Source organism: Papilio polytes, unplaced genomic scaffold (genome assembly GCF_000836215.1).
Source record: "Papilio polytes unplaced genomic scaffold, Ppol_1.0 DF821845.1, whole genome shotgun sequence".
Classification (NCBI taxonomy): domain Eukaryota; kingdom Metazoa; phylum Arthropoda; class Insecta; order Lepidoptera; family Papilionidae; genus Papilio; species Papilio polytes.
Genome location: NW_013527359.1, coordinates 5,199,982 through 5,214,764, shown reverse-complemented (window position 1 = coordinate 5,214,764; position 14,783 = coordinate 5,199,982). Strand labels below are relative to the sequence as shown.

At 32.7% G+C, this 14,783-nt stretch overlaps 4 protein-coding genes across 7 annotated transcripts; 3 read left to right on the top strand and 1 right to left on the bottom strand.

Moving 5' to 3' along the window:
* Positions 1-3,285: 3,285 nt before the first annotated feature.
* On the top strand, positions 3,286-5,117 carry LOC106107972 (glycerophosphodiester phosphodiesterase GDPD6-like). The gene is made up of 2 exons (XM_013289013.1): positions 3,286-3,374; positions 3,608-5,117. The coding sequence occupies exon 2, from the start codon at positions 3,626-3,628 to the stop codon at positions 4,763-4,765; it is 1,140 nt and encodes a 379-aa protein (XP_013144467.1). The 5' UTR covers positions 3,286-3,374; positions 3,608-3,625; the 3' UTR covers positions 4,766-5,117.
* A 210-nt stretch (positions 5,118-5,327) lies between these two features.
* On the top strand, positions 5,328-7,287 carry LOC106107971 (glycerophosphodiester phosphodiesterase GDPD6-like). Its single transcript, XM_013289012.1, has 2 exons — positions 5,328-5,588; positions 6,050-7,287. Exons 1-2 carry the CDS (start codon positions 5,508-5,510, stop codon positions 7,178-7,180), a joined length of 1,212 nt encoding a protein of 403 aa, XP_013144466.1. The 5' UTR covers positions 5,328-5,507; the 3' UTR covers positions 7,181-7,287.
* Positions 7,288-7,896: 609 nt separating this feature from the next.
* Positions 7,897-12,020, top strand: LOC106107970 (UDP-glucuronic acid decarboxylase 1). 4 transcript variants are annotated; one of them, XM_013289008.1, is made up of 10 exons: positions 7,897-8,004; positions 8,091-8,153; positions 8,312-8,640; positions 8,845-9,024; positions 9,482-9,587; positions 9,912-10,025; positions 10,162-10,349; positions 10,728-10,860; positions 11,126-11,262; positions 11,663-12,020. In XM_013289008.1, exons 2-10 carry the CDS (start codon positions 8,093-8,095, stop codon positions 11,777-11,779), a joined length of 1,365 nt encoding a protein of 454 aa, XP_013144462.1. In that variant the 5' UTR covers positions 7,897-8,004; positions 8,091-8,092; the 3' UTR covers positions 11,780-12,020. The 4 variants fall into 4 exon arrangements, with proteins under 4 accessions (XP_013144462.1, XP_013144463.1, XP_013144461.1 ...); XM_013289009.1 differs by having other exon boundaries at positions 7,945-8,153; positions 8,312-8,313; positions 8,404-8,640; XM_013289007.1 differs by having other exon boundaries at positions 7,945-8,153.
* Positions 12,021-12,573: 553 nt separating this feature from the next.
* Positions 12,574-14,704, bottom strand: LOC106107973 (beta-1,3-galactosyltransferase 6). Its single transcript, XM_013289014.1, has 3 exons — positions 13,986-14,704; positions 13,216-13,406; positions 12,574-12,909 (listed from the first exon to the last, which is right to left on the bottom strand). Exons 1-3 carry the CDS (start codon positions 14,613-14,615, stop codon positions 12,630-12,632), a joined length of 1,101 nt encoding a protein of 366 aa, XP_013144468.1. The 5' UTR covers positions 14,616-14,704; the 3' UTR covers positions 12,574-12,629.
* Positions 14,705-14,783: the final 79 nt, after the last annotated feature.

Sequence of the window (14,783 nt, the reverse complement as noted above, 5' to 3'; positions counted from 1 at the left end):
ATTTAGTATTTATAGAACATTTTACAAAAACACAAATTAAATATACACACAAATATGGCTCCGCAACAAGCACATGATTGGTTTGTTCGCGGGTTACAACGTTAAAGCTCTTAACGAAGCTAACGTAATCTTGCAGATTCTATAAAATAAGTAGTGAATCCTACTTACCAGTTGAATACAATACTGAACAGATCCGTTGCTAATAATTCTTATGTCAAAGTCTAGCAAAATTTGTTAAATTAGCTTGTAAAGTTGACATAAGTCTCCTAAAAAATATACCTACGTATAATTTGATTCTTAAATAATCCGTTGGTTCGAAAAAAATAATAAAGTTCTTTTTACGGCAGTAAATCTTCATTTCCTAATAAACTGGACTTAACCATTCACCCTTAATGTAATCAACGTCTAATTTCGTATTCGCAGCTTACGATAATGATTAACGACAAACTTTATTAATTCGATCTGCGAGGATTAGAGACATCGTATAGTGGCGAGGGGTAGGTACAGAGAAAAAACAAACGAATTTCACCAGGGATGACGCGCCGGGGGATCCTTTAAACGCGTATGGTTAAGGGTTGCCAACATTAAAAAAAACATCGAGATAACCTTGCTGCAAACAATATTACACAAACAATTAACAATTTATTTTATTGTTTTCCTAACAGCTCAATGTTTAGATATAGATATACTCTAAAAATATAATCCTAACTATAAATACAAAAAGACCAATAGAAAAAAATTAAAAGCAAAAAACATATACATTATCTTATCTTGAGGGATATTTCATTGTAATACTAGTTATAAAAAAACTTGACAACCGTATGATAACGTATAAGGACAAAATAATTTATGGTTTTCTTTGCTTTAAATTAATAACATATTAATTAATGTTTTTTTTTAAATCAAATTACAATAATATAAAAAACTATTGTAACAAAAAATAAACACTTAATGCCTTAGATTTTCATAATATCTGTACTTATATTTGTATATCTGTATTATGAAAACATTTCAATATTTCAGCGTTAGAGTACTTTTTATATATGTAAAATTAAAAACATTTTATCTAATATAAACTTCTGGTCGCAACCCTAACAGTAAATCTATATGTCAACACAGGGGTCTTTGTTGCCTCAGGGGATGTGTTCGGTTTTAATAAAACTATTTATTCAACAATAATGTCACTGAGCTGATCGTCTACTTGTACTTACTGTTTGAATCTTTTAAATCGGATTTTAATAAACTGGACGTTAAACTATTTGCCAAATTTTTCATTTCATAACAAATATATTGCCTTAACCAAGTATCTACAAATTAAAAAAAGTATCTAAAAACTATAAATGACTTGTTTAGTTTCATTTTATAAGCATCGTAAATCTGACCCCTAGACAACGGCACGCGTTTCCACATTGTTGACATAGTAAATAAGATGTAAACAGAATTATTAATGACGAAATAAATGTTGACGAGGTATATACATACTCAACTGTGTTTACTAGACACATGGAAGTGCATGTTTCAATGAAGAAATTGCTATTCTGTTCTGATAATTATTATCCTTTGCAAAATGATCGCCTCATGTCGGTGTTAATAAAGATCAAATTATAATTTCCATTTGTTAATACACTTTTTAATTAGTTTAGTTCAAAAGCAAATTTTTAATTCGTAGTTTCATAGTTTATTTCCTACTAAAACATACCTAGAACATATAAATGTTAAAAAATATCTTGTGTTTCACTTGTTTAAAAGTACATTTTATATTTACCTAGGCTACGCCTGACAAGAATTGTAATTCATGACATTGGACTCAACGATACCGTAAGACATGCCATCACTTTGACGACTGCTCCAAACTATAATACAAACGAAATAGATTTTATTTCTATCGATACAAAGTATTAACTGAGATCTCTCAGTTGGCATGTAATCTCCTTATCATTTACTTTCTTGAAATGTCAAATTCGATAACTGAATACTCAGCTCCTTATCATCAAGTACAGTTATAAACAAAATGCTTTTGTTTAAAAAAAAAACTGTTTTAATATATTTTAATTACCACTTATATCAAGGTATATACAGGTGATATTCTTATAGTTATTCATCAATGTCGCAAGTGTATAAACATGACAGCAATCAAATGCCATAAGAATTGGAGCCTTCTGGAATAATCGTTACATAACGAGGAGTTTAGTTAGCAGTTTTACCTAATACCGTATAAGCAACTCATACAGTTGCTCTACAAACTCTGATGGTTAGGAATTTCTAAGGAAATTTGGTTAGTCTCAAAAGAAATAACACTGATAAGTAGTAACGTACAAAGTACCTTCTGTTTTAATATTTTTGATGTTCCTCAACATTATACTTTTGTGAAATGATGTACTTGTAGTTTGATCTCTTATTTAGAAGTAAAAGTAAAACTTTATTTAAAATGACCTCTTCTCTATCGCTCATAAAAAATAAAACATACATTTTATTACATCGTCTAATATGTTGTGAACATTTAAATAAAATTTTAAAAACATTGTTTGCAAATTTTAGAAACCATATTTCGTGGCAGTTATAAACGGCGTAGGTGTAGACTTCCTTAATAAAGCTAAGGTGCAAGTGGATTTACATCTATTTGTATAATATTAACAAGTTTATTACTATAAAAGCTTGAATCAAAGAACGCTCAATCATCTAGCAGGTGTCTGTCTGTTTATACAATGTGTTAATTATGCATTACGCGACCTTAATTCATTGTTGACTGGCCACATGTCGCCGGCAATAAATTCAACAGTTTTGACACCGCTTAAATGGAAACGGGTGAAAATATTTGTTATTTCGTAACTGCAAAAGTTTTCACTATTTTAAATGTATTACTGATCATCTATTTCATTTTTGATGGAGAACATTCTCAATATGTCTTTGGATATAAGAGAAAAAGGCTCTTAAATTGATTTGCCTGATCAGCTAATGTGCATGTATGTCAATGGCAACAATATAACGATTAAAATACTTATTAAATTAAAAATAATAATTGACATTTGTATATTTCATTTACCTTATTCATAATCCCAGAAAGAAATCCAAATCTAGATTGGAAAAATAAATCTTACCGCATGGTGTCGTCCGCGAAATCCTTATTACTATTAACGAATGCTTTATGACGTTCATAAAATCGTACCTTACATCGATTAACAAATAATGTTATAGTTTTCTTTGTTTTCCAGAAAAAAATCTATTTATCGCATTAGCAAAATTTATTTTGATAACTAAAAATCTTTATCTATATATCTGTACATTAGGATTAATAGCAAATCGTTTAAGCTCATGACCGACTTGTTTGCCTATTTATTATATGAATTCGTAGAGGACATTACACACCTACACAGGTAAATGTTTATTTTATTTTCTTGCTGGACGGTTTTGAAATTTAAAACAAAATACAATTACAGTTGTCATAAATCAATATCATATTAAAAATGATGCGATGAAATGATATTTATTTGATTTATAAGTGTATTTAAAACTATTTAAAACTTGCTATCTACTTTACCAAATACCTTTAATATAACTTTTTAATTTACAACAAGTATACATATATACACATTTGTATTTTTTCCAGAACTTTTCTTTTATCAAGATGAGAAAAGCAATGCTGGTGTGGCTAATGGCGGGCGCGCTTGGTTACTGCAGTGTAGTTACCGCAGCGCCGCCGCCGGCCGCTCTCTCGCGGGCCATGCCGAGAAGAGGCGCCGACAGCTGTCGGCCCGTCGTGATCGCCCACCGTGGCGCCAGCGGCTATGTACCGGAGCACACTCTGGGCGCCTACGCCCTCGCCATCACCATGGGCGCGGACTACGTTGAACCCGATCTTGTAATGACCGCCGACGGACACCTCATCGCCCGACACGACAACGAACTTGGCCTCACCACGGATGTTGCTCAGCGTCCCGAATTCGCCGACCGCTTTCGAACACAAATTGTCGACGGTCGTCAGATGACCGGTTGGTTTACAGAAGATTTCACCCTCGCTGAAATAAAAACGCTCCGAGCTATTGAACGCATACCAAGCTCGAGGCCCGGCAACGCAAGAATGGACGGTGCTTTCGACATTCCTACATTCCAAGAAATTATAGACCTTGTAAAAAGTATGGAGATAAGCGAAAGACGTACCATTGGTATTTACCCGGAAATCAAGCACGGTACCCATTTCCAACATTTAGGATTGGCAATGGAGCGACGGCTAGTTGACACGTTTCACAGAAGCGGATACGTGGGACCTCTGGCTCCAGCTTATATTCAGTCTTTTGAAGTTAACAATTTGAAGGAACTTAAAGAACTAACAGACCTTCGTTTGATACAATTGTACGGCGGAAACCCAGCAAACCAGCCGTTCGATCAATACGTTGCTGGCACAAAACTGACATACGCCGATATGGCGACGCCAGAAGGGCTCAAAGAAGTCGCAAAATATGCCCACGCCGTGGGACCGGAAAAGAACTACATTATTCCTCGTAAAGAGGACAATACACTGGGCGAACCTACTAATTTTGTAAAAGACGCTCACGCGGCGGGCTTAGAGGTACACCCGTACACTTTCCGTGCTGAGAACTCTTTCTTGCCTGCGGAATATCGCAGCGAAAGCCTTTCAGAGGCGGCCATCGGGGATTTTAATGGAGAATTAATAACCTTTATTGCCACCGGCATTGATGGACTGTTCGCTGACCAACCGGATGTGCCCCTGCGTGTCAGAGATGTATGTCTAGAAAACAAGCTATAGTAGAAATTATTTTTAAATTGTAATTTGATTGTACACGCCATAAGTTTCTTATTGATGTAACATCGTTACATAGGAATAGTCCGTTAGGAACATATTATAACTATATTATTTTTACCTTTAAAAATGTGACCGCCTTTAAAATATCACAAAGTTAATGACCTTATTTTCAAGTTCTTGTCTAGTTTATTCAACAGTTCTTATCGGGTGGAGTAAATATGCCCTTAGCGTAGTATTAGACGAGTTCTCATTCAAGGTAAATAACGATGTAATTAAAAAGTAGATACTTTATATATGTTTCGTCAACTATAAATTGTAAATTTTAGCTGTAATAAATTTGTATAAATTAAAAAAATACTTTTCTCTATTTTACCTATTAATCTAATAATAAAAAGCGTATAAAAAGCAAAAATACTTCGAATAAACGAATATTCTCATCAAAAAGGTTACAGTATCTATAAATAAATCTAAAAAAGTAAAAAGTATAAGTCAAAGTTAGATTAACACTACAATATATAGATATTAATTATTAATTCTTTTTGTTCTCATTCCTTACGTAGCCTTGAGAGCACTAAATCGCGTAACAAAGTCACGAAGTCTATACAACTGTTTTCCTCCTCCAGTCTGCCTTGTGGCGTCTGACAACACTTTAATATAATATGATAAACGTTGTTTATTTAATATTATTGTTTATTTAATTTATTACGAATTTTTAGACCGTGATTTTAAGCATTTCTGTATGTGAATGTACGTCAGTTCTAATCACATCCTGGTCAAGTGTCTCTGTAGTGGTATAGAGAGACGGAACACCGAACAATTTGTACACGTAAGTAGTTTTCTCTTTCAATGTAATGATAACCTTAAAATACATTTTATTCAAAATTGTAAGTCACTTGTTTAATCGTGTAATTCATAATTAATGGCAGAATTTACTGTAGCAAAAGTTGTTAATGCAAATTTCATGGAAAAACGTACATTACAATGTAGGTCGTAACCTTTACGAAAATTATAAAGACAAGTTAATGAAGTCGAATTCAGATAAGTTTTTAAGTACTTTGTCTTGGTTGTATAAATATAGTACTAATACTTAATGCAATAGAACTAGCGAAGCAACTATTTATATCTTAGTAAGTAGCAATTGTATTTTATATTATTTATAAGTTATTGTATTGGGAAAACTACAGCTACTGACACTTATGCAAACAGCCAATACTACACTATATCTAGTATATTAATTACTTTATGAAACAACATTAAATTTAATGCTATATTATATTTTATTTCCAGAAAATGGTCAGCAATTTCCGAGCATGGTTACTACTTACTGCAGTAGGATGCTTCACATTTGTTTCTTCGGCTCCTGCTGCCTTAACAACTACAAAAACGAAGAGTAATCCGGATAAATGCAAGCCACTGGTCATAGCCCATAGAGGTGCGAGCGGCTACGTGCCCGAGCATACGCTGGGGTCTTACGCTCTTGCCATTACAATGGGTGCTGATTATGTAGAACCAGATTTGGTGATGACTCGAGATGGACACCTTGTTGCGAGGCACGATAACGAACTTGGACTTACCACAGATGTTGCCAAACACCCAGAATTCGCCGATCGCCATAAAACAAAGACCATCGACGGCCACGTAATGACAGGCTGGTTCACCGAAGACTTCACTCTTGCTGAAATCAAAACACTAAAAGCAATCGAACGCATACCAGAAACGAGACCGGGAAACGCCCGTATGGACGGCATTTTCCAAATCCCGACTTTCCAAGAAATAATTAATCTTGTGAAAAGCTTACAAATAAGCCAACAACGTCCTATCGGTATTTATCCCGAAATCAAACACAGTACTTATTTCCGCCGTTTGAATCTGCCAATGGAAGATCTCGTGGTTGAAACATTCCATGAGAACGGTTATACTGGTGCTTCCGCCCCCGTCTACATTCAGTCCTTCGAGGTAAACAATTTGAAATATCTGAAAACGATCACAGATCTCAAACTGTTGCAACTCTACGACAGTAATCCTTCTGACCAGCCTTTTGATCAAGTTGTTAGCGGAACTGATCTTACATACGGCGATATGGCAATGCCCGACGGACTCAAAGAAGTAGCTAAATATGCCTTTGCTGTTGGACCTGATAAAAGTTATATCATACCGCGTAATCGCGACAACACTCTGGGCGAACCCACGAGCTTTGTTCAAGATGCCCACGCGGCAGGTTTAAAAGTTCATCCGTACACATTCCGAGCAGAGAATACGTTCTTACCTAAGGAGTTTAGGAGTAAAAACCCTTCGAAGGCTGCAATTGGAAATTTGTATGGCGAGTTGAGAGCTTTCTTTGCAACAGGCATTGATGGTTTGTTTTCAGACCAACCAGACAAAGCTGTAGCTATAAGAGAAAACTGCATACATTCCTAAAAAAAAGAATACATCTTACTATTACAACAAAGTCTGCACAGTATTTGTAAGTAACCAAAAGTGAGTGAGGTGGAAAGACAATTAAACATAATTATTATTCTAAAATACTTGTTTAGTTTCAATTAGTACCTAGCATGTGGACGTACGAGTAAATTTACTTTAAGCGCTCTTCATACCAGCATCTACTTCTTACAATTGGTATAGGTAATTGTCATGATTGGTTTGTACTGATAGTGCAGCCGTGATAACATCGTGCCAGTTCAAGTAATGTATGTTATGTACCTAAATAAGAAATTCTACTGATAGTTGCACCATATGCCACTTGGATCACATCGATCACGAACACGGCTCTAAAGTCATCGTCACTTCATAAATGGCTATAAAGATTCTGAAAAGTAAGGAAGACATTGAATGTTTTAAGATTACATCTTATTATTATAAAGTTAATATTTAAAATGATTATGGAGTAATTGTTTTAATAAATTAAATTACATAGATAAAAAGAGTTCTGGCTATGGTTTTGAGTAAGAATTATAGTATCGGATAGCGGTACAATTATACTTGACCTTGCAAATCTCCTATAAACTGATAATTTAATATTAAAAACCATTGTTATTTTATATTTTTCTTTGCAGACGTTTTGTGAATAGACACACAGTTGTCAATTTTGTAATGACAACTGTCATGTCACTGTCAGTCGGTCAGCCGGTCGATTTTGCAATGACAATGACGCCGAATCGAAGTTTTGCTTCGACTTCATTTCGTAGTTCGTAGAATTTGTAGTAAGATGTTGCAGCAATAATATTGTGTTAATAATATTAAATGTAATATTCGTGACCTATAATCACCGGTTGTATTAATATGTGTAGAGAAATGTATATAGATTAATACAAAAGTGTAATATTTTCAGAAATGATAAGGCAATCATTAAAATTTAGGAAAACTATAACCATCGTATGTGTTTTGTCTTTGCGTAAGTACAGCCGCTTTTATTTGTTTTTTGCTTGTTAGATTTAGTAAAAACTTTTTACTAGTTTTACAAGTAGAAGTATTATAGCCGTTTAAAAAGCATTGCTGGCATTTTTTTTATTTACCTTGGCAGATGTTTCAAAATTAAATGTTATTTTGCAGTGGTCTTTATTTTCCTTATTCTTAAAAAAGATAAATATATTGATAATAGTGAAGTAAAAAGACATCACCAAAGAATAGATGATGATTTCCAGGACGTAGGGTACAGAGAATTTGATGAAATACCAAAGAAGGAACCATATGTTCTTGGTGAAAAGAAAATAAAAATGGAAATGAATAATGTTGCTGATGAAGGCACAAAAAGAGAATTACAAGAGGCCAAAGCTCGAATTGAACAGTTGGAGAAGAAATTAGCAATTTTAGAAGGAAGAATTCCACAAAAATATCCAGATGTTCAATATTTGGGGTATAAAGAAAGAAAACGGATTTTGGTTAGTTAAATTATCACATTTAAAGATAAGTTGCAACTGTAATTTTGAAGGCATTTGCTGTATTTAACATTTTAAGTTCCATTTACATTTACTTTACAGTATGCAGCTTTTGATGATTTAAATTAAAAAATTATTGATTTATCACTGGTCACTTTATTTAATGAATTGTAATCAAATTTTATTTTTGATACAAAAATAATTTAGGTTACAGGAGGAGCTGGTTTTGTCGGTTCACATCTTGTTGATGTATTGATGATACAAGGACATGAAGTTATTGTTGTGGACAATTTTTTCACCGGACGGAAACGCAATGTGGAACATTGGTTTGGACATCGTAATTTTGAAATGATACATCATGATATTGTGAATCCATTATATGTCGAGGTATCATTATTATTTGAATCTTATCTGTTATCTATAATAGTCATGCTATAAACTAATAATTTATCGAGTAAATACACACTTAAACATGTAAATGATATTAAGTTATTGGTTTTTCCTGCTTTATAAATAAAGTGAATTATAAAGTCTTAAAATTAAAACAATGTTCTTTGCAAGGTAATAATTTCTAGAGAGTCGAACATATTACAATCACAATTTTTTTTTTTATAAAATGCCTATCTGATTATTTAAAACTAGAACTGGCAACATACTTAATTTACAATTATAAATACTTATCATAGAATGTTGACTGAAGTGTTACTTAATATTCTATTTAGATAAAAATGTGTACACAGATGTTCAAGTAAAGAATAGCCTTGAGTTTAACAAAAAACTTTCCATAAAATTACCTTAATTTTTGTAATGTTTTGTCTTATAAATGTACTTTTACGTTTTTCAGGCAGATGAAATTTATCATTTAGCCAGTCCTGCAAGCCCACCTCATTATATGCAGAATCCTGTAAAAACTATTAAAACAAATACATTGGGCACCATTAATATGTTGGGTATGTGCACTGTTACGATGGAATTCTTGTTTAAGAAAAATATAGCAAATTTCTACTTAATTTTTTTTTTTAATAAGTTATTGAATCCAGGGGTGGCCAAACAGTTGACTGCAATTATTTGTACAGCTGATTGTGGCAAGGTAAAACATATAGATACTAAGTAATTGCATATGTATTCTGCTTCATGTGAGAATCAAGATGTAATTGGTAAATTGCATAGAGTATCAACAGTAAATAGATTTTTCAGACATGATATTAGTTAAGATTAGAATAGTAGTTATTAAGCTTATAATAAATTTTATTATGCAATGCTTATTTGTACAGGTCTGGCGAGACGTGTTGGAGCTAAGATTTTGATTGCCAGCACATCTGAGGTTTACGGAGATCCTATGGTTCATCCCCAACCAGAATCCTACTGGGGACATGTTAATCCAATAGGTAAAAAGAAAACATCTTGCTATTTCTGAACAGTATTGTAAAAATTCAAAGTCAAAGTTTAAAAGGACTTTATTTTTGGTTCGTATTCTTGCAAAAGTTTTTTTTAGCTTCATTCATACAATTTATATTATTTCAGGTCCGCGTGCATGTTATGATGAAGGCAAGAGAGTCGCCGAAACTTTAGCCTATTCGTACGCCAAACAGGAAAATGTTTCAGTGAGGGTAGCGAGAATCTTCAACACGTATGGGCCACGTATGCATGTGTCGGATGGTCGAGTTGTGTCCAACTTCATTATGCAGGCGTTGCAGAATCTTACTATTACGGTAAGTTTGAATTACATTTTGATAACTATGACTATTACATGTACTAAACAAACATGTAGATTTAGTATGGATAATTCGTCTTCTATCATATTTCATATAAATGATAATGTTTGGATGGATGGATGTTTGTTACTTAATCTTTAAAATGGCTTAATAGATGAAGATGAGATTTGACACATAATCTGGAAGAACACATAGGCTACTAAGTTTTTTGTTTTTTAATTCTGCGGAAAATGAAGCCTCCAACAAAAGATATAATTTATAATTTTTGGCTATTAATTTTTTATTCACATATCAAAACTGATCTTAGGTTATGTCCAACATATATGAAGCTTATGATTTATATATGAAATACAATAGAAAACATTTGTTTTCCAGGTGTATGGTAATGGTAAACAAACCCGTTCATTCTGTTACGTGTCAGATCTTGTAGATGGTCTGTTGGCTTTAATGGCCTCCAGTTATTCCTTGCCTGTGAATATTGGCAACCCTGTTGAACACACAATAGAAGGTAAGCAAGCATATTAGTTGCATTAGTTTTTAAATTTTTGAGTTTTCTACAAACAAATATCTTATTTGAAGTAAAACTCAAAAATTTGTGGATAGTTTTTAATTTTGAAAGAAGTGGGGCCAAATGGCAGCTATGCTGCAACAAACACAATCAGTAAATCGCAAAGTATTCGATATACATACATAAAAAATACTGATTGAGAACCTTCCCCTATTAAAAGTTGAGTAAAAATTTAATTTGAATTTGTTTACATGTATATTTGCAGAGTTTGCGGTGATAATAAAGAATCTAGTCCCGGGTTGCCGCAGCACGGTGACGACAGGCGCGGCCGTGGAGGACGACCCGCAGCGTCGCCGCCCTGACATCACCCTCGCAGAGACACATCTACACTGGTCACCTAAGGTACACCACACATACTAAACACAAAAGGGGTAGCCAGGGTATGAAATCGTTATTTTAGTATTAGGTGACAAGCAAGCGGTCACCGGAACTCGTCGAAATAGTGAAGCGACTGCTGCTCATAGACTTTCGTATTTGCAGATCTTGAGGAAAATTACCCTTACTATACCTCAACACATCCCATTACAAATATACTTTCCGGTCCGAGCCTTGAGAAAAGAAAAGGGTTAGAAGGGAAAGAGGACTAAAAAAAATTCTAAAGCTCTGTTAATTTGTCGCTAAAGTACCACATTGTTGTAATTTAAAAAACAAAAACTTATTTAGATCTTGATTCTTACTTGTTTGTCCTAGAATAAATTGTTAGTTGTCAAAATAAAGAATTGTAATAGTGAATTTGTTCCAGATATCATTGCAGGACGGCCTCCAGAGAACGATAGACTACTTCAAAGAGGAATTATCGCGTACAACATTTCACAACAATCAAACATATATAGATTTTAAAGTGAAAACATCTCACTAAGGTGTTTTTTGGAATCCTCTACTAATGTGATATTAGGAGTATATGCTATTGAAAATACAAGTATAAAAAAACTGTATCATAGAATACTGTAAACTTTAAAAGCATTTGTCCTTTTTATTGTTTATTTATGACAAACTATTTGCTACTATATCCATATTAAGACAATGACAAATTATATAAAAGTAAATTAGTCCCTTCGTAGTATATTCACTTTAAAAAATGTGTTATATTTAAGTGACAAAAAAGTATAGAATAAGTTATTTTTTATTGCTTGTGTAAAGTCCACTTCACACATTTATTTTTAACTGAACAGTTGAATGGTGCACTTTAACTGATAATTAGTATCTTCACATCTCACTATTTTACTAATATTATAAAGCAAAAGTTTAGATGAATGGATGTTAGCAGGTATTTCTTAAACGGCTCAAAAGATCTTGAGGAAATTTGACATTGATGTAAAATATAGTCTGGAACAACACATAGACTACTAAGTTTTTTATTTCTGTGTGAACAAAAATTAGTATTTCAGAAGTTATATTGTATAGTACAACTGTTAAGTTAAAAGTAAGTGTGTAGTGGGCTAAAGACTACAAAAATATAAAACCACTGTGTGTGTTATAGACTGCTTTTGGATCATGATTTTTTTAAATATATATACTTTGTTATTATATTTGTATTAGCAATGTGCTAATAAGCATAGTGGTTTCAGCTTGCACATTTTTTTCCGATTGTTTTCATGTTGAAATATAATTAAAAGAATTCTATTGTTGTGTTCATTATGTGAAAATAAACGATAAAAATTAATAAGTATTTTAATAAATTAAGACATAGATAAGACTAGAAATTAGAATTAATTCCTTTTACAACACATACTAGGTAATACATTCCAATTATAATAATATGTTTTTCTTTCAAACTCTTCGATTTCACATAGTTTTCTTCCATGCGAGTGTACAAGAGTTTTGTACATCTGGAACATATCATTTACTGTCTGCTTGTGTCTTACAAGCATGTTGTCATCACATCCTCGTGATTTCCATTCAGTATCAAATCTGACATCATGGATTCTGTTTATTGCATTCAATGAAGCCGTCCAAACACCCATAGATACATCTTCTGCATTGTAATAACTAAAATATATACATTTTGTATAAAGTTAAAAGTGTCATTTCATTCTAAAACTCCAGTGGTTTGTGGCTGAACCCAATTATTGATCTTGAATTATTTTTACTTATCCGAGTTACATTTAATTGTTTTAAATATACAAGAATTACGACAGGAATAGTAAACATGTTTAGACAGCGTAATATGTCAGAGTTTATTTTTGTTCTCTTATCTCTATCCATCTTTTCAATTGTGTCAAACACAAGCAAGTAAAGTGTTCTGTTTAGAAGATTAAAGCCTTAAAGTGGTGTGCTAAATATTCTTATACAAACCTTAGGAAGTCGATATTCTGGGCAATGTAATCCACAACACTGCGAGATATAACATAACCACCACCTAATGCATAAGGCAAGTAGTTATCACACAAGAACCAACGCTTTTCCTGCCACTTGCCACTGAGGTACACTTTAGCATGGCCATTAAAATAACCCCAATACAACCCTTTGTATGTAGGCTGTTGTTCCTAAAATGTTTATTAAAGGATTATCAACTGGAGCCAATTATAGTTTTATGTATTAAATAAATATGAGTTAAATATAAAAAGTCAAAATCAGTAATGTGCAATGCATCACACCGTAAAGTGCCAACAGGTTATTTGCAAATAGAAGTGAAAAAGTATGTTATTAAATTGCAATAAAAAGACATAAAATAGGTGAAAACAACACTACAGCCTGTTTTCAATTCATTAGTAAAATCAAATGATATGTATTTGTGAATCTTGAAAATTTAACTTTGTTTTAAAATTGTACGTCCATTACCATTATAATAAGTTAAAATAAGCAAACTACCTCCAAGTTTTAGGTGTAATATCCAAATTCTAGACTTAGAGCATATACATTAAAATTGTTGATCTGCTTAAATAAAGTTGTAAACTCATACTAAAGGCCTCTAACGGGAGTTAGGAAAGTAACTAACTTGGCATGCACAGAACTGAAACAAATTCTTTGGTATTAAAAAAATGTTATGCATTGTAACATAACAGCACAGAATATAATAGAAAATTAAACATTTAAGTCTTAAAAACAAAATATTACCAACATACCTTCAATGTAACAAATTTATCTAGTTCAGGTGCATTCATACTAGGAGCAAAAGCGACAAGATCTTTGACTATTAAATCAATTCTAACAAAAGAATCATCATCACATTTTATTACATATTTCATTTCCTTTAAATTTTTACTTATCCAACTCAAGGTATTCAATACTTTTAGTGATAAATTTTTGTAACTATCCTCAATATTGTCAAGAATTAAAATGTCTTTTTGACGCTTTTGTTCATTTGCCACTTTCTCTGCTTTAATTTCACTTAAACCTAATCTGCCCACAGCAAAGAATAGTTTAACAATATTTTGTTGTGATTGTTTTGATATCACAGTGTGGTTCCATTTGTATATAATTTCACCATTTTCTACAAAAATGTTATCAACAAAATTTCCCCATGTTGTCCGTATAGCATCACGCTTAGGCTCGTTATTTGGACTACTAATTATAATAACAACATATTGCGCTTTTGATAAAGATTTGTCCCGAGTTTCCAAATCGTTATTGTTTGATGCTTTAGTTGCACATTCTATGTGTGTAAAATTTATTGTAAGGCAACATCCTAAATAAAAAAAGAACACGCTAACTAGAACCATAGTTCTATATCTCTGAAGAAAGGCTCTTAACATTATAAATCGTTCACATATTACTTATTAGGTTTAGTGAAACTTATTTAAATAAAATGACGAAAAAACATTTAATTTGCATTGCTTTATTTACTTACTCGCACAACGGACACCGAACGTGATGACAGATGACAGATGACAGGTGACGGTAGCTTGGAGATCTCCAAAATA